Consider the following 18,186-nt stretch of genomic DNA (forward strand, 5'->3'; position numbering starts at 1 on the left):
CATATAGGAAGCAACAGATGGCTCCCACACCTGGGGTTACACCAAGAATTAGGAGGGTTGATCTAAAAATGGTAAACTAACAACTTCTTGCAGCTCGGAAATGTATAGCCCGGCCATAAAAATTCCCACCGAGGGCGTCATTAAAAAGCTATTTGAAACATGTTAAAATGTTAGGGGATGGTAGGTATTAGGAATAACCTGTTATTGTTTACTGCCCGGTGCAACTCCCTGGTAGGAAATCAGATCGCCAGTACGTTTTGTGTTATGCTTCCTCTCCTTAGGACAACAGTATAGCAGCAATGACTTTGAAGTATGATTAAATAAAGACATGAAACCTCTGGCACCCCCTTTGAAAAGGGCAAGCACTAAACACGGACATTTTGTGCAGTGAAATCTTTCGGCGTGTGCGCGGGGAGGGGGGCGCTGCAGAATGAAGGAAGTAAAAATCCACAGAACTTGAGTTAAATCGCACTTTCGAAGCGAGGGAGTCATGGTGCCCTAGAGTGGGTTTAATCGCTGCTAGTTACGTTTGCAGTACAATACCGGAGTCTCGGCTTGTAAAATGAGAAGCCCTCCAATTTGTGTGTTTCGGGGGGCCGAAGGGAGGAAGCCAGCCCCAAACCCCAAAAAGTTGTAGATGAAAAATATACATACCTCGCTGTACCAATTAGCATGTCCTGTGTGCACATGCGGTTGGGTAGCAGTTTTGTGTGGCTTGCTGTCTTCATATTTGGTAGAAAAAAAGAGTGTGTGAGTTTCTGAAAACAAAGGAGAAACTTAAAAGGCTGCTATAGGCTTAGTGGAGTCTAGACAGAATGAAACTGAACAATCTTGGAGACTCTCCATATGAATCCTCTGCGGGGCTGATCCCAGGCAAGCTGACCTTTAGCTTGTATTTTATGTTGTATTTTTATTTTGCTGGGCAGAAGGGAGCCTGTTCTGGGTATTAAATCATAAAATGACTCACATCGTATTAAATATATAACTTTAATGCTGGCCTCCCTGGCACACGGAGTTTTTCCCCCAGGGATGCATAAATAGTTTTAAAAAATGTTTGATTTGTTACAGTCATGTCAAATAAAGGTACAGGTAAAAGTAGGCTATTTTAGAAAATTACGCCATACAAGCTATATTACCTACAGGCAGGGAGAAATCAGGAGAAAACATCTAAACTCTTTTCTAAATTACATCTGAGTTTGCAGCTTTGGGAACAAAGTTTTAGGAAACCAGCTAAAGTAAAATCGTTAAATGTACTCCATAGGGCATATGAAGAAAAAGTCAAAATCCAAAATCAGGAGAAGTGATAAAAATAACAGTATTGCCTGATATTGATTTTCTGTGTAATACAGCTACCTCATTGCAAAAGAAGCTGCAATTTTGCAGTAAATACGTGTAATCTGTGCATCGTATTTGATATATTGTGTGAATGCTGCCGCCTTAGCTGTGAAATCCTGCCCCCCTTTTGTTATTTCACTGGAACTAGGTGTGTGCGAGACAGAGACCACTGGAGCTCTTCTGCAGACCTCAGTGCTGTCCTGGCCTTTAGTTTGTGTGCTGGGGAACAGAGCTGGCTCGCTCCAACTCCTTGGTGTGCGAGGAGGGGTACGGATGAAGCAGGGTTCAGGGCTGCCAAGACAGCCACAGGCCTTGCCTGCGATTTGTCCTTGGTTTCCCTTCGGGGTGTGCAAAAGTGCAGCGAGCAAGACACTTCAGGTTTGGAAACACCAGGCTCAACCTGATAGACAAAGAGAAAAATGAGAGGAGGGGGGAGAGAGGGAGGGAAGAAGGCGGGGTGGGGGGGAAGGTGGGAGAGAGGAGATGGATGAAGAGAAGGAACCGGAGAGATAGAGACGGGTCTTGCTTGCAGAGCTGCATCTGCCAAGCCCAGACGGCTGTGTCCTGCCCATTGGTTCCAGTCCCCAGAGAACCCTTCAGCCCCACGGATGCGTGTGTGTGTGTGTGTGTTTGTGTGTTTGTGCTGTCGAGCAGTACACAATGTCCGCTGGGAACCCTGCAAGGCTGGCAATCGCCATAGAAATCACTAGGCTCAGAAAGGAAAGGCGGTTTATATGTATTATGAGCTATTACTAACCACAGAGGCGGTGTGGGCCCTGCCTGGGTCCTGGGAAAGCCGGGCAGCCTTGCTTTACTTTAGGTAGCGGGCGAGCCAAGTCAAATTCAAGTTCAAGTTCATGGCCAGTCTGGCGAGGGGGAGAAAAAAAAGCCATTCTCATGACCACGGTTGTTGCCCTCCCTTCCCCAGGGCCTGTCATGAAAAGGCAGCTTTGTTAGCTGGGCGGCGGGGACTTGTTTTACTTTTCTGTATCTGCTGCTCCTAAATAATGGCCGGGAGAGAGCCCAGCCGCGTTGCGGTTCTGGTGGCGATGGGGGTTATTTTAAAATAGAGCTAGTCCGTCCTACGGCAGGGATCTCACGCCAAAACAGAGATTAGGCTACAAGACATGAAAACACAACTCCAGCTGGCGGGCGGCGGCGAATCTGTTTCCAGGGCCGGGGAAGGGAAACCACAGTCGATAGCAAGCGAAGTACAAACTTCTCTCGATGCTCTTGCGGGCTGACAAATGGAAGCGAAGAGCGGAGCTGCAATCAATAGCTCCTGACCAGCCACGGAGCAGGGAACCAGTGGACGAGCCAGCAAGAGCCCCGAAGCCGCTCCCTTCAACCGGCTGGGCTAACCCTGGGCAGCCACTTCGACTAACTCCGAGGCGAATAAGGATGCCTCGTCCTCCACAGACTTACTTTCCCTCCCGCCGAGGTCAGGGAGCTACCTCCTATGCACAGGAGACAACCAAACACAAAACCCTGGGGGAAGAGTTTGTAGGACTAAAAAATAGCAGAGGAATTGTTCTGCAAGGGGAATGTGTTTCCAGCTCTGTGCGTTAATTTCTACAGTTCCCCCACACTAACTTGAACCCGCTCGGAAACAGGGTAGCAATAGCTGGGTGGTGGGGAGGATGGTTACAAAAAATAACCAGAATTTCAACCACACCTAGAACACATTTTAATCTGAAACAAGCCCTATAAATGAGGTTACATTTTTCAACAGGAAAAGGACTTTACTCAAGCTGCCTTTTCCAGTGATCTCTCCAAGGGATCGGCAGCGTGTGCCAATGAGTTTAATAATTTTGCGTAATATTATTACAGAACATAAATTAGATTTTAATAGCTGTTTGATTACTTCAGGGTCTTACATTATGCAACCTGAATGAACGCCAGACTCCAACCCGCAGAAGAGCGCAGTATGGAAAGGGTGCAGTCTCTGAACCCTACCAAAACTTTGCTTCTGGAGCAGCATTTGGGGAGATTTTCCGGAGTTCTTCCCCTTCCCCCCCATGGGATTTAGTCTTCTGCTGCTGAGCATGTGTCATTCATTCCCAGCCCTGTGTCATTCCCATCCACAAAGAGAACAGGATCCCACAAGCACGCACAGCTCCCCAGCCATCGTGGGACACTTCTATTGTCATTTCAACTCGGAGAACAAAACAATAACTAGGAGAAGAGAAAGCTGATGTGGTTGGCTGCGTTTGAGAGGCAAACCGATCTGTACATGTTTTTGCTGAAAACAGTGTAGCCACAATAGGGCGCTAGGAGTCCTATTCCGAGGAGTTGGCTCTTCTGATCTGCCTGTTTTCAATACTTACGTGGCTAGAAATCGGTTTGGCAAAGTCCAAGCTTTCCAAGATTCCCAAGCTGTGCCACACACGCCTTGGGTGTCTTGATTATTCCGGTATTCCTAGAAAGCCGCTTCCTGCCCATTAAAGGGGAAAATCCCCTATTTTATTTGATGTCTAATTCCTTAAGAAAGCCTGGATGCTGGTCCACACCCTTTCATCCTCCCACTAAAATCCAGCGGCAAGCAAGAGTTAATTAAGATCAAGATTTATTCTTTTTCCTTGCAAACCCCACGATTAACAGCTCTAGATTTGTTTGTGTTGATTACTCATCTAATACATTTTAAGTAAAATCACTATATGGGCTTTTTAAAAATTATTTAAAATGTTTCTTTAAGAGAAAATGAAGCTACCTTATGCAGTCTTTTACTTCTTCAGTGGTGTATATAAGCTGTACAAATATTTTAAGGATTTAAACAATAAATGTAAATTTTAAAATGTCATGAGCAAAGGAACAACTTTAGGTCAATGTGAATTTCTAATCCACCAACATTCCAGTGTGCACTATTTTTGGTACCTTCTACAAAAACAAGTAATGTAGAACATAAATATAATAGAGTAAAACAGAAGACAAATGTATACTTTCCTGAGGAAAGCTGGAGGTATCTTATATTCAGTGTAAACATATATACACAGTAGAATACTTGAAAAGCTCACTCTTATTGTCATCACAGGGCTTTCCAAAATGTTATTGTTTTATTGGCACATAATGTAGGGGTTTGTTGTTATTGTTTTTTTTAAAAGGATGTTTTGGAGGAAAGTTAACGCTATCATAACTGAATAAATTGTATATAATTTAAAAAAAATTACCCTAAGGTGATTTTGCTAATTTTTAAAAAATGTTTTGCATATTCTAGCTACACTGATTTTCATTCTTTAGGTGCAACTTACCCAGTTAAAGAAAGCCTTTGGACGTAAAAAGAACCAGTATATGCAGTTTCAACACATTTTATTATATTTCTGTATGCATTACTCTCAAAACATATCACAAGAAATGATGAAACCACTTAAACCTTCAAATAAAAAATCTGAAACAGTTTATGCTCACAATTGTACATATTTATAGTTAAGAAACATTCTTTATAAATACTGTTTCCTCTGTAGCAAGTTAATACCATAATTTAATTACAAATGGATAAATATGGTAACAGGTATTTACAGACGGAAGGGCGTTATTACGGAAAAGCTAACGGCACGACGTTTATTTTTCCTCACAATCTTTCAAACAGGAACTAACAAATTGAACTTGCAAAAGCACTAAAACATCACATGTAAACCCAGCTAACAGAAAAATACATTCACAAGCGTTGTTGTTGGTCGTGGTGTGTGTGTAACAGAATGGAGACTTTGGCACAGTTTTTCCCCCAGTCTATAGTTGAATTAAGTTTACAATCAAATTGCCTCTTAAAAAAGAACACAATATTCATTATCACAATTACAAAAGAAACCATTTTCTTCCACGTTACTTTTTTTTTTAATGGATGAACTAAAAAGGGAAAAGAAACGAAAAAAGTCCATCACTTTTTGAGGGTGGGAGAAAATCAATCCGTAGTTTACAAATGGGACGAACTTCTATACACCGAAAATCGAATAAAACTTCGTTTACCACCTTGGAGGAGGAAGGAGGAGTCCTCTATATACACAGCTGGTCGCGATGGAGGGTCTTGGGCCAAGGGAAGTGGGAGGGAGGGAGACAAGAAGAGTTTAGCTGTGGCGGATTTTTCGTTTTGGAGGCTCTGGCGGGGATTTGCTCTCCTGGGCTCTAGAGCCGTTTAAATTGTTAATCCTTTCGCTGCTTAAGAATGAAACCCAAACCAAACAGAATCCAGCACCTTTCCGGTGTGTCTGCTTCTTCCTCCTCCTCGGCGGGGCCTCGCCCAGCAGTCCGGCAGGGCCCCTACACATACCATTCGTTGAAGTTGGAGGAGAGGCCGCTGTGGCTCCCGCTGGCCCCCACGCCCCCGCCGGCTCCGCTGCCGCTGCCTCCCCCGCCGCCGCCGCCGCCTCCGCTCCCTCTGTGCACCGCAGACACCGCGGCCGCCGCCGCCGCAGCCGCAGCCGCCGCCGCCGCCGCCGGGGACAGGTTGGTGGCGCTCTGAGTCTCGGCGCTGGGGGACACCAGGCCGGGGGGGGTGGAGGACTCATAGCCCGAGCTGGCAGCCGGGGACGATTCCGAGCCTTGAGGGGAAGATTCATGGACCTGGAAAGCAAATGCAACAAGACAGGGTGGAGTAAGTGTCCCTATGCGCAAGGCAGCCCCGGCCAGTGCTCACACCAGCCTCGCGGGGCCAGCGCACTCCCAGGCGCCCAGGTCCGCCCCCCTGTGCCAAGCAAAGGCTCCCTGGCTTCACAACCTGCCGATGAGGCAGCTCCTGCTTTTGTTTCCCTTCCCAATAAAGAAAATGCGAGTTAAACCCTTCTCCCAAACCGACCCACTCAGAGGATGTCAGCTGGAAAAACGGCGGTGTGGTATTATACCTTCATATGCTTCCGCAGAGAGCTGGGGTGGGTGTAGGATTTGTCGCACATTTTGCACAGATAGGGCTTATCTGAAGTGTGGACATGCATGTGCTTCTTCCTATCGCTGCTGTTGGCAAAACGTCTGTCACAGCCTTCAAATTCACACTGGAAAGGCTTTTCTCCTGGAAGATAAACGAGGAGGATTTGGTTATAGTAAACAATCAACTTGGACTTCTCCCCTACTTATTGCACAATAATCCACAAAATAGGGGCGCTAGGAGTCCTATAGGAAGAATTGCATTTTTTTTTAAATTTCGAATGCTTTCTTTACCAATGTCAAATCCACTAAAATGGTTAACAAAAGATTGATGTCACTGTGAGAATTGTTTTCTGAGGACCGCCTTGATGTGCAGCTATGAACTAATCACTTCATTACTGACAAGATATTTTATCATAAAATACAAAAATATTGGAGCCATATCTCGCCATTGCTTTTTAAGTAGGACTCTCCAGTGAAACCAGTAGGAAGTTCTCCGTCAAAACTGGTGACACGATATGGCTCCAATGAATTTACGGATTTTGTTTTGTTTCAACTGGTGCTATAACACAATCGTCTCGAAAGCATTTTTTTAAGAATTGAGACGTTTGCACCTTTATATAAAATCCAATATCCTGCTAAACAATAAACCATTAACAAAACAGTTAAGGCTACACACATTTTATTTCGTGTATGGATCTTGGAAGTAAACACATATCCGCTGGGGGAAACTAAATGTCTGTAAAATACTATTTCTTCACCCTGTTGCTAGAATTCCAAACGCTCAGAGTAATTTGGAGGTGAGAACTCAAACATCCACCCATTTGGAGGGGGAACCATTTAACATTAAATTCCATTAGCACCTAAATTGTTTCTTAAAGACATCCGCTCAGACACAATGACTTAAGTGCGGGCATTTCATGCAAATAAATTTCTCAATTTTTAAACCTTGTTAAAGCTTGTCTCGCACCTAGCATCATTCTTAACACTTAAGAAAACAATAGGCCTATAGATCTTACCCGTATTCAAGTAAATATTTATAGTGGAAGTTGCTAAAATATTTGGCTGTCTTTTATGAAATACTCTGGCACAATTCTATGCTGGAAGTAATAGTAAATGAATACTCTATGAAGCAGGATGATGCGTTTGTTTTGTTACTGTTCAGCTCACGCAATTTACCCCCAGGAAGTGTTGTGTTCTCTCATGTCTGACCTGATTTTTGTGTAAGGTTCTGAACCTCAAATCCTCTGCTACCTATTATATAATTTAATAAACTGTTGCAACACCACCCTAAACCACCTCACATGAGACTTTAAAAACACTTTCTAAATTAGAAAATTTTATTGCCCTCACTCACACCATTTAAATTTAATGAGAAGCATTCCCAGAAAGGGACATTTCGCCACTTACTACGAGATATTTTTATATTTACAATACCTATGCACGCACGCACACACCCAAGTCATATATAAATGTGTACATTACTTACGGACAATATTTTATCTATACATATGTCAAGCCATATTTTAATAGTATCAATGAATATATCTCGCCTGTATTTTACTTTGAAAGGGAAAGAGTTCGGCCAAGTTTTACATGTTTTCACATTAATAAATGACCACAGATATAAAGCAATTAGTAAAAAAAAAATCATTTCAAACTGAAAGAGCCGGAGAAAACATCCGGGAAACGCTGCAGCACGCTGAACATGGAAGTCTTTACACAGGGGAGCATCTTTCAGTGCATTTTTTTAAACCAATAAGCCATTTTTAAATCTTCGAAACCAAACATAATTACCTGTGTGTGTCCTTTTGTGGATTTTTAGGTTTTCTGATCTGGCGAAAACTTTCCCACAGCCAGGAAAAGGACAGGGGAAGGGCTTCTCTCCCGTGTGCACTCGGATATGATTGACCAGTTTGTATTTGGCTTTGAAAGGTTTGCCTTCCCGGGGACACTCCTCCCAATAACAGATATGGTTGCTCTGCTCGGGTCCCCCAACATGTTCCACCGAGACATGGGTGACCAGCTCGTGCATGGTGCTAAAAGTTTTATTGCAACTCTTTTTGGGGTTGTTCAGCTGCTCGGGGTCGATCCACTTGCAGATCAGCTCTTGTTTGATGCACTGTTGTCTCATGTATCGAAAAAAGGCACCTGGGTGGTGATGGTGGTGAGCTGCCATGTTCATGCCCATATTCATATTCATAGGGCCATACTGGTTGTGCAGCTGAGCCGCCGAATAGGGATCAGTCCTGGGGCTAGAGACCTGGCGGTATTGATCCGATCGGGCGAAGACCTCCCCGGGCAAACCCAGCCGCATCTGCCCGTTCAGGACGTTTTGGGAGGCGTGGGGGCCGTGCTGGTCGTGAATGGCGGGGAAGAGGATGTGGCTCTGAGCGTCCGTGTGCGGGTGATGGAGGGTCCCGGCCGCAGGGCCAAAGATCCCGTGCTGGCCGCCGGCCGGAGACGAGTCCCCAAAGCCCCGGCTGCGAAACAAGAAGTCCCGGGTGGAGTTGAAAGGCGCCCCGGAATAGGAGCTGACATGGGCGGCATGGGGCCCCAAGGCTGCCGCCGGGTAGCCGGGAGCCTGCGAGGTGAAAGCCGAGCTCTGGCCGGGGGACAGATCGTGGGCCCCGGGGTTGAGTTTAAAAGCCCCCATGTGGGCTGCCGAGTCCACAAAGCTGTTCTGCGCCGCCAGGCTCAGCTCCCGGTCCTGCATCTCGGCGGCGGCCGAGTGATGGTGCCGAGCGAAAGTGCCCACTCCAATGGCAGGGAACTGGGGTCCGGCGTCCAGCAGCATGGTCCTGCCGCTCCTCTCCGGTGCCTCCCCCGCGGCTGCTCCTCTTCCTTCCCGGCCACCACACGGCAGCAGCAGGATCCAGGGACCAGGCTTCCCCCCGCTGCACCGAGCCGCAGCAGCAGCCGCCGAGCTAGCAAGCGAGCCACAGAGAGACGAGTCCAAAGCCAGGCGGAGAACCAAAGTGTATTAAAGGAGCTGAGGCGGGGGCGGGCGGGCAGGGCAGAGGAGGGGGAGCAGGGGGGAGGGAAGGAGGGAGGGGGACAATCGCGTTGCCTTTCCCTGCAATACACACACACACACACACCCTGCCAAGGAAATGTCACTGCCGCCAACCTCCGCCCTGAGCTCCGCACCCCCAGAAGCGCTGGCCCCTTTGATGCCTCCCTGCACCCCCACACCTCGCTAGTTTCCCCCTCTCCTCCTGCGGCTGGGGTGTCCCCTCCCCCCCCTCTTTTTTTATTCCTCTTCTTCTCGGCTAGGCATGAGATGTGTCTCAAGTAGTAAACTCGCAGGAACGAATTCCCACGGATGAAGGAAGCAGCCGCGGCTCTGTCCTCTCCCTGGAGCCTCCTCTCTTTCTTTAAGTTGGGTCTGAGCTGCGGGGCTGGTGGTGATGGTGGGAGGGGAGAGGAGGAGGAGGGGGGGGAGATGCGGATTAAAAACAATAACAATAACAAAGTGATCCCCTCTCTGGGTCTCCGAGCCGAGCGGGGGGCTCCGCAGCAGGACCCGCAGCCCCTGCAGATGATCAAGCCTCTCTGGAGCGGGCTGGGGGACTTGAGCCCTTCTCCTCCTGCGCCTGGCTGCTCCCTCAGTGCGGGGGGTTAGTTTCCTCCCGTGTCTCTCCGCCTCTGTTTATTTCGATGGGCGCTGCTGCTGCTGCTGCTTTTATTTTTCCCCCCTCCCCACTCCACTTCTCCAGCCTCCCTCTCTTACTGTCTGGCTGGACTGGCAGCTCCTCTTCAAACGCCCCCTTTAACAGCAGCCCGGTCATTCTCCAGGAGCCAGCTCATTGGTCAAACTGGCCTCATCAATCCTGGCGTCCCCGTAAGGGCGGCTAATAGCGGCTCGCGCTTCCCCTGGTCCTTCCCGCCTCCCCCTCCCGCACCAAGGCTGGGCGGCGGCGGCAGCAGCAGCAGCAGCGCTTGGCTCTATCCCCCCCAGCACAACCCCACCCCAGAGCTCGGCCACAGGGAGAGGCGGAGTGGGGCTGCCGCAGCTCCAGCCACCAAGCGCGAGCAAGGCTGGAAACGGGGGGTTCATTGAAACCCTTTTTTCGCTGTTTCTTTTTCTGGGGAAGCGATCGAGGGAAGAGGCAGGGGAGCCGCCAGAGCCAGCCTGCCTCTGCCCGCTCCAGTCGTCCTTCTTGGGGAAAACCAACAAGCAAAACAAGGCTCTTAAAACACCAAAGGGGGGGGGGCGCTGCCAATACTGCCTCTCCCTTTCCCCTTTTCTCTCCTCTGCTGCAAAAGCAAATCCGCCAAATAATCGAAAGGGACAGAGAAAAACCATATACACTATTGATAATGGTGCTATTTCGTCGGAGAGGAGAGAGAGAAAAAACACCAAACAGCTATTTGGTGTTTGAAGCCACTTGTACAGAGCGGAGATATCAGACTGCCTCTGCATGTGCATTGCAGAGCAGGGGCTATAGGGCTTGATGCTTCCTTTGTAATTTCTAACAATAACCGCAACAACAAAACTTGCTGCTGTTGTTTGAAAACCGTATTATTAGAGGGCAGCAATAATAACAATAAATAATAATAAAAAGCAGCACCCGATACACACCGAACAAGTCCGCTTCCCCTCCCCCGCCAGTAAATACATGTCTGGCCCCTGGTTGGGTTTGTTTTGCAATGTCTGGAAAATAATCATGTTGGGGCCAGTATCCAATAAATAAGGCTCTTTAAAAAATAATATTTGTAATACTGACCTTTCTGCACTCATCCTGACGTTTACACTCTAATCATCTCTGTGCTCACCAGAGAGAATCAACCCAAAATGTAATGTTGTGGTGGTGTTTTTTTAAAGAGGTGGAATAAATACTCTTACCAGCGACATTCCTGTCACTCCTCACGTTATTGTGTACTGCATCAAATACAAGTGGACTTTGCGGGGCGGGGAAGGATTTTATAATGCTCTGCTGATAGATGGATAGATATAGATTATATTACAGTGTCTAACGATATGTGAAATCAAAACAACCTTGCGAATAGCTTTTCTCCCTTGATTTGGTTAAATTAGTATTTCCCCCTTCCACTAAATGGTTAAAAACAATTAAAAGCCTGCTTTGGAACTAGCTGAAACATTAGTACGCTTCGTAAAACGCGAGGGGTTCCTTTATGAAACACAGGAATTCCTTCTCATCTAAAATGATCGTTAAAACCCACAAACTCAAAATGGATCTAGACATCCCCCTCTGTTGGCTAAAGCCCCGAGCCCTTCTTCCAAGCTGTCCCTTGGTCATGTCTTTCTACGTGAGAGTGCTGCTCCCCGAAGTTCTCTTTCCAGACTGCAGAATTCATCCATTTGCTGTCCTTTTATTGACCCTACAACCTATATGGCCAGACAGCAAACAGATTGTATTGTCCTTTCCCTACAACACTTCAGAAAAGAGGATTTGAGGGATGCCCCTTGAATCGGAGCTAGGGAGATAGAGCACAACTTGAAGGTTATAGTCATCTACAGTGTCTGCCTCCGGAAAAACGAATAGTCATAAAACACTGATAGCCACATAGGCTTATTTATTTAGTCCCACATTTCAGCAGAAGAGTTTAAAGGAAGATCCTGCATCTAAGAAAGGAAGAGCCCCCAAAAATGTCAGAGAAAAATATTGTGGTAAACATATGTCATAGTAAAACAATGTTAACGTATCCAAATGCCTACCTCTTTCTTTCTTTCTTTCGTTCTTTCCAGATCACCCTGCTGCTGTATGCTGGCTCTGCGGCTTCAGGCGGCTGCATTGGGACAGTTTGGGGAGAATTCGTTAATTCCAGCTGGAGACCCCGCAGGCTGGACTCTGCTATTCTTTCAGGGCTCCAGTTCTACTCTCTCTGCAGGAAACAGAGGAGCTGATCCAAGTTCAAAGTCATGTCGCCGTCCCCTCTAAGAAGTGCTTTATTTCTCTACGAACCGCAAAACCCCTTTCCCTCATGTCACAGGGTGAAAAGGGAAAAAGAGAGAGAGGGGGGAAAAAAACCTGCAGTCGCTTTCAGGGCCATTGCCAGAAGTGCAGACTTAAGCTCATTCTTTAGAGGGAAGACAGCGGCCAGTCAAACTCCCTTCTAAACTGTTTTAGTGAAATAAGTTTTTCAGCAGGCTTGCGGAGGTGCCCGCGGTGCAGTGGTATCAGACCTGCAGAACATACAGCCGCTTCACATTCCCCTGTTTGTAAGTTTTACGTATTTCTCTTTAAAACTACACTGCTCTCACTATTACCTATTGCTTATGCAGATAGGGTATGATAGCAAGGGATTTTTCCTAACTTCGGGTATAGTCTTCGTCTTTTATAATCTTCATTTTCCTAGGAATCAACGTTCATGAGGACAGCTGAGCATTAGAATGAAAACTTCCGCTATATTTTTCCCCACTCGATTGTTGTTTACATTGGGAAGTGTGGACTAGTTGTATTATAAAAGTTGATATGGACATGTGCATAGAATGTATGGTTGTGTGAAGTTGAATTTAAAGGCCTGACTGTACTGTCTATTTAAATGCATATATATTAGGGTTAAGAAAAATGAAATTAATTATTTAAAGTAGAGATAAGATGGGCAACATTCAGTACAAAATCCAACCTTTGTTTCCTTATGGAGGGAAGAGAAGGAGTGTAGAGAGGGGGATGATGCTCTGTTTAACCTGAAAAGAACAGAGCAATTTAACAGAATCACTTGCACCGTTGTCTGTATCACAGACGGTCATAAATTCAACAAGATCATCAACAGGATATTAAGTTGCAGGTTACCTTTGATTTTGCCGATCTTAGCCACTTCTAGGCCGTTCGACCTATGACCCGTGAAGACCACATGTGTTGTGTTGTAGCCTCCCTCTGTAAAACACACTTTGGAACAAAAGTTCTTTGTCAGAGTTTAATAGAAGTGTAATGTAAAAGAAAAGGGAAATAATGAAAATCTCAGCCAAAGTTGTAACTTTTAAAAGCCATTTCTTAAAACCCACTACAACGTATAGGGAACCTACAAAGGAGCACCTTTCTTTCATACCATTAAAATTTATTGTTCTTTCAGTTATGCTTATAAAAAGTTCCTATATAAAAATGAATTTGCTAGTGATTTAGTGATACATAGTACAGTGGATTTTTTTTTAAGGGATGAAGAATCGGCCAAGTAACAGCGAATATTTGGACAATATTTTTACAGTTGTTATTGTGCTACTGCATCACACTGCAGATTTATTTTGCCACAGGAGACACTCTGAATTCCCTACCAGACTAGGAGTATTTTTATTATCTTAAAAATAAAAACACCAAAACCACTAAAAGCAAGATGTTAAACATGAATGTGTAATTTGACTGACTTACCTTTTTCATATGGAGGTTGCCTTATAAATGCTAGTGACAGCAGAGCAGCTTTCCAATAAATTGCGCTATTATTGCGATAGACTTTGTAATACAATTTATGCTGTCATTCATAAATAACAATGCCATATGGTAACCATATTGCTTATACAAGTAAAGCCGTCAAAATGTCACCATTTGATTTATCTCAACAGCTTCTTCCAGCGTTGACGTTCAGATATAGAGAAAAATACGCCGAATTTTGAACTAATTTTAATAAACACTATGCCATGTAAAACACTATTTACTATTTTTTTTAAGTTTTAGGGAATAAATCAGAGTATTAGAACTATTACGTGATTCTACTAACTGGTAGTGTATTGAAAATGATTGCTTTTCGAGTTTTGTTGCCATATAAAAATATACTTTAAAAATGTCATTGTAGTTCATTCACAATATGTTTATAGTATTCATTCTCTTGATTTTTCAAACACTTTCATCAGTCTTTTATCACAAAAGCATTTAGGACTAAGTGGATACTATTCAATTAAATACACTCAATTTGTATTGTACCATAATGGTGACTTCTACCTTCATTTGGATATATGAAAAAGAAGCTATGGGAAGTTGAAGTTTATTGTTAACAACTGAAGTTTAAAAGGGACACAGCATGTGTAAACTATATCCAGTTGAGCACTGCATCAGGGAAAACAAATCTAGAATCCCAAAGTCTGCTGCTTTTTTACCTTTAGGTCGTTTCGCTACCATGTATTTATGCAAGAACATATGACGTTTAATCTTAAATCCTCGCACTGCAGTGTGACCAAAAGTAAATCCTCCATGTTCCGTACTCTTTTGTGGTAACCAAAGAAGTTGTACTTCTAGAAATCATTGCTAATAGTGTCCTTTCAATGATGGACTGTACTGTGCATTCCACACATATATAGTACATCCATTCTATAGAAACAAAGACCAGTCGGTTTGATTGCATTTTCACCGACTTGCAATACCACCCAATGCAACATTTAAGAATAAAAAGGCGTATGTAGAGAGAACTCTGTTCTGAAAGAAACAGAAGGCCCTGTCATGTATAAATATGTCATCGTCGGTATAATGTACAAACAAATCATACCTTGGCTTCTTTTAGTCTGCTATCTGAATTTGGGGGACGTGATGGGATGTGAAACAGGGTATGTGTGAGCTCATGGATAATCTCCATGTCAACAAATACTTTCCGTTTATTATCACATGTGTGTTTGGCAGGGTTCTTTGCACTTGTTCTGTTGGTATCAAATAATTATTACCCATATACTTCACTCAAAATGGGGTTGTGACTCTGCACACACATATTTTCTGATAAGAGTTTTGAGATCATTGGTGCATCAAGCTTGAACTGGGAGGACTCCACCATTATTAGTGTGAAAAGTCTACCATAGAATTAATACTTGAATCCATTTCCGACCTCAGTCTCCCCTCGCAGATACACTCTGTCGCATTTTCAATATCTTGCCTGTCAGAAAATAAACCTGGCATAAACCACGCCTGACTGACGATAGGGCAATTTGCGTTGCAATAAACATGGATTTTCCATTCTATACATCTTTTGCCTTAGATCAAGAACAAAACTACAAACAAAGCAAAGGTGCCAGGAAGCCGTCCTGCTCACTTCCTTTGTCGTTTATTAATTACCTACATCCATCGGAAAGAAACTTGTATCTGTTCAATAATGAAGGGCGTGCAATCAACCGTTATGCTGGAATCTCTGTGAATACAGCCTTACAAGGCGCGAGGTAATGGAGCAGGGGAGCACCTTGTAAGAACGTGGGGCCGTCCTGGCAAACATACTACACTGCATATGTATAAAACTTGCTGTGGTTTAATCAAGTCTGGCCCTGAGGAAAGTTTTGGGGTGTCTTGTTAACCGTTAGTTTTGCTAAAAAGTAATCCAATTGTGTGTGGGGGGGTAATCTACTTTAGTTTTGGTCTACTAACAGGTTTTAAGGACTTGTTGAGAAAAGCTTAAATATTAATTGTTCCCCAGAAGCTTTATATATTATAAAGTATTGTTCTCTATTCACGAAATATCAATAAGACGTGCATTAAAGGCGACAGTTTATAAATGGTGCTCTTGCTCATTAGCATATATTTACATAATGCAAGTATCAACCAAATATTTAGAGCAAACATTAAAAAGCCAAGATAATGATATATTTTGAAGAGGAATCTTTACAAAATGCCTCAAGGCTTAATAGAGTTCATTCGGACTTTTATAAACTGCCACCGGAACGTTTATTTGTAATATTTATATTGGACTAGTGATTCACCGATTCACCAGAGTTTAAAGGGCCTGTTGGGTTTCTAAAACTCTCTGGAGATGGAGCTGTGCGTGTGTATGTATATGTGTATGTGCATACCCACAAACATGCTGTGTCTTCGCGATTGTCTGTGTACTCATATACATAAATATAGCACAATATGTATCGTTAGGACAATGTAGGCCTAATATGAAATCATATTAGTAGTCCTGGATGGTAATGTATTTGGTTTTAATTATTTTTTTCTTAATTCCAGCGTCCAAATTCAAAGTACCTGAGCAGTCGCCTATATTTTCCATGGTTTATGTTTACTCAGAGGTTGACGAATTTTCATGTGATCATGTAAACATCTTTCTTGTCTATCGGCGTTTTTCTGACTATTGTTTAACCATAAAATATTTTCTTTATTTTACAGTCCCCATAAAATGAAATTGATCAGGGAGATATATTTGAATTAAGACATATTAAATCGATGACAGATACATATCATGCTGTGTTTAACAAGAGTTGTACAAGGAGGCGTGTACAAGATACAGCATAGCTACGATACTATTATTCACGTTTACAGCTTCTCCTCCATGCATTCACCCATTAAACCATTAAATCTCAGTAATTCAATAAAACAAAGTGCTTAGGATTTTTGTGAAAAGCTATTTTGAAGAAAAAAGGTTTTATTGCATAATAAAAACATCAAGCAGCCCATTTTAAAAGCAAGGAGTTGTTTATTTTTGTACTGTTCTTCTAGCCTGACTAAAATCCCAAAAGATCTTCAGGCAAGGGCTGAAGCTCGTTTTTGGAGCAGGTTTCAAACACTTTTGGCAGATATTCCTGTATGAAACAACGCCACACTAAGGTGTGCTGCGGAAGCCCCAGTCTGATGTAATGAAATGTAAAGTGAACCCTTGTGTTTCTGAAGTGATTATGGTCCAAATTGCGCTCGCCATATCCACCCTCAAGCGGGAATAGCAGAATCACCACAGGATTTTCTTAAACACGTGTGAAAAATCAACAAGCAAAAGAACCCGAATTATTACCTAATCGATAACACTTCTGTTAGTAGCACTGGTTAGATGGGGATACTTGGAACTAAGTGGACAGTTCTCATGTGATCCCCAGTTCAAAGTTTTATCCCATAACGTTAAAAAGGAGAGTTTCTTACTTGAACATATACAGAAAATGGAAGGTTACGTGCAGTATTTTCGTTTATTTGATTTCTGTATCTAATGACCACTTCATTGCACTTAGCTTCCGCAGGGACACGTCACTAAAGAAAGCAAATTATACTGAGTACAGAATGTATGCCAATCTTAGCGCCAATTATAACAGTCATACTAGTTCTTGCTATTTTATATCTCGCTGCTTTAGGAGACAGTAACTTCTATCTTTTATTTGTTTTGCAGAATAATTCAGCATAGCTTTCCTTGCAGCACCCCCCAAATATTGACATCAACCTTTCGTGTCCAAAGGACAGTCTTATCACTTTATAATTTATTAATAACAAGGTACCAGATACCCTAGAAGCGAATATGTCTCAACTTCGCTTCACTTTCGAGGATCAGTATAAAAATGTTTGCCATCTCGGCCAAATTACGTAACAGAGACATCTGATTCACACAACCACAACGTTTCAACCTAAAGGAAACTTTCAATATTTTCTTCGACTGTTGTGCACCTGTTTATAAAAATCTATAATAACAAACAATTAATAGCTTCTCTTTAGAAGGTTTCAGAGATTGTATACAGCACAAAGTTTAGAAGGTCGGAGACTTCTAAAATTTAAGAAAAAGCATCATATAATATATCCATTCTATCAAACTTTTAATGCCCTAAAGGAAAAACTAAGACGCAACATTATTTTATTATCTGGTGACCCCATTAGCTACTTTTTGCAAAGACTCTTAATGTATTTGTGAGTTTTACTGAAATGGTGAGAAATGAAGGGACCGATCTAGCGTTTACTATAAAATATGCTGATTGTGCGTTCTTTGCAGTGCCATATGTAAGTGAAAAGAGTCTCAGATCCTCTTGTATCATTCCAGACACTTTACCTGAGAGATATACCGAGCAGTTATTTTGTCTGTTTGTGAATAGTCAGTGTTCTGTATCTCTGTATAAAGCTGGAGAATATACGTTGAGCAGACCCTTCCAAAACTCGCTCCTACCATGTGCAACAAACCTTTTATTTTATTTTATTAATGAAAGAAATTACAGTTTTCATATGTGCTGCTTCTGCAGTTAATGTCTTATATACTGTGTTTTATTCTGTAATCAGCACTTAGAGTGTAAGTTTTGTCTTCCAGCGCTGCATCAGGACATTATTTCCCCGGAATTTAACGATCTCCTCCTATTCAGCGAATGGCTTGGCTTCTTTC

At 43.5% G+C, this 18,186-nt stretch overlaps 1 protein-coding gene across 1 annotated transcript; it reads right to left on the bottom strand.

Annotated features, from left to right (window-relative positions):
* Positions 1 to 4,624: 4,624 nt before the first annotated feature.
* On the bottom strand, positions 4,625 to 9,921 carry ZIC2 (Zic family member 2). The gene is made up of 3 exons (XM_050949519.1): positions 7,987 to 9,921; positions 6,171 to 6,334; positions 4,625 to 5,892 (listed from the first exon to the last, which is right to left on the bottom strand). Exons 1-3 carry the CDS (start codon positions 8,984 to 8,986, stop codon positions 5,590 to 5,592), a joined length of 1,467 nt encoding a protein of 488 aa, XP_050805476.1. The 5' UTR covers positions 8,987 to 9,921; the 3' UTR covers positions 4,625 to 5,589.
* Between the last annotated feature and the right edge of the window lie 8,265 nt (positions 9,922 to 18,186).

Source organism: Gopherus flavomarginatus, chromosome 1, assembly GCF_025201925.1.
Source record: "Gopherus flavomarginatus isolate rGopFla2 chromosome 1, rGopFla2.mat.asm, whole genome shotgun sequence".
Classification (NCBI taxonomy): Eukaryota; Metazoa; Chordata; order Testudines; family Testudinidae; genus Gopherus; species Gopherus flavomarginatus.

Bases quoted from the DNA above. Each gene is read 5' to 3' on its own strand.
- ZIC2 (XM_050949519.1), bottom strand. From the start codon at position 8,986: ATGCTGCTGGACGCCGGACCCCAGTTCCCTGCCATTGGAGTGGGCACT. The intron at 6,335-7,986 runs GTAATTATGTTT...TTTATCTTCCAG, and splicing joins CCACAAAAGGACACACACAG to GAGAAAAGCCTTTCCAGTGT. The intron at 5,893-6,170 runs GTATAATACCAC...TTTGCTTTCCAG, and splicing joins CTCTGCGGAAGCATATGAAG to GTCCATGAATCTTCCCCTCA.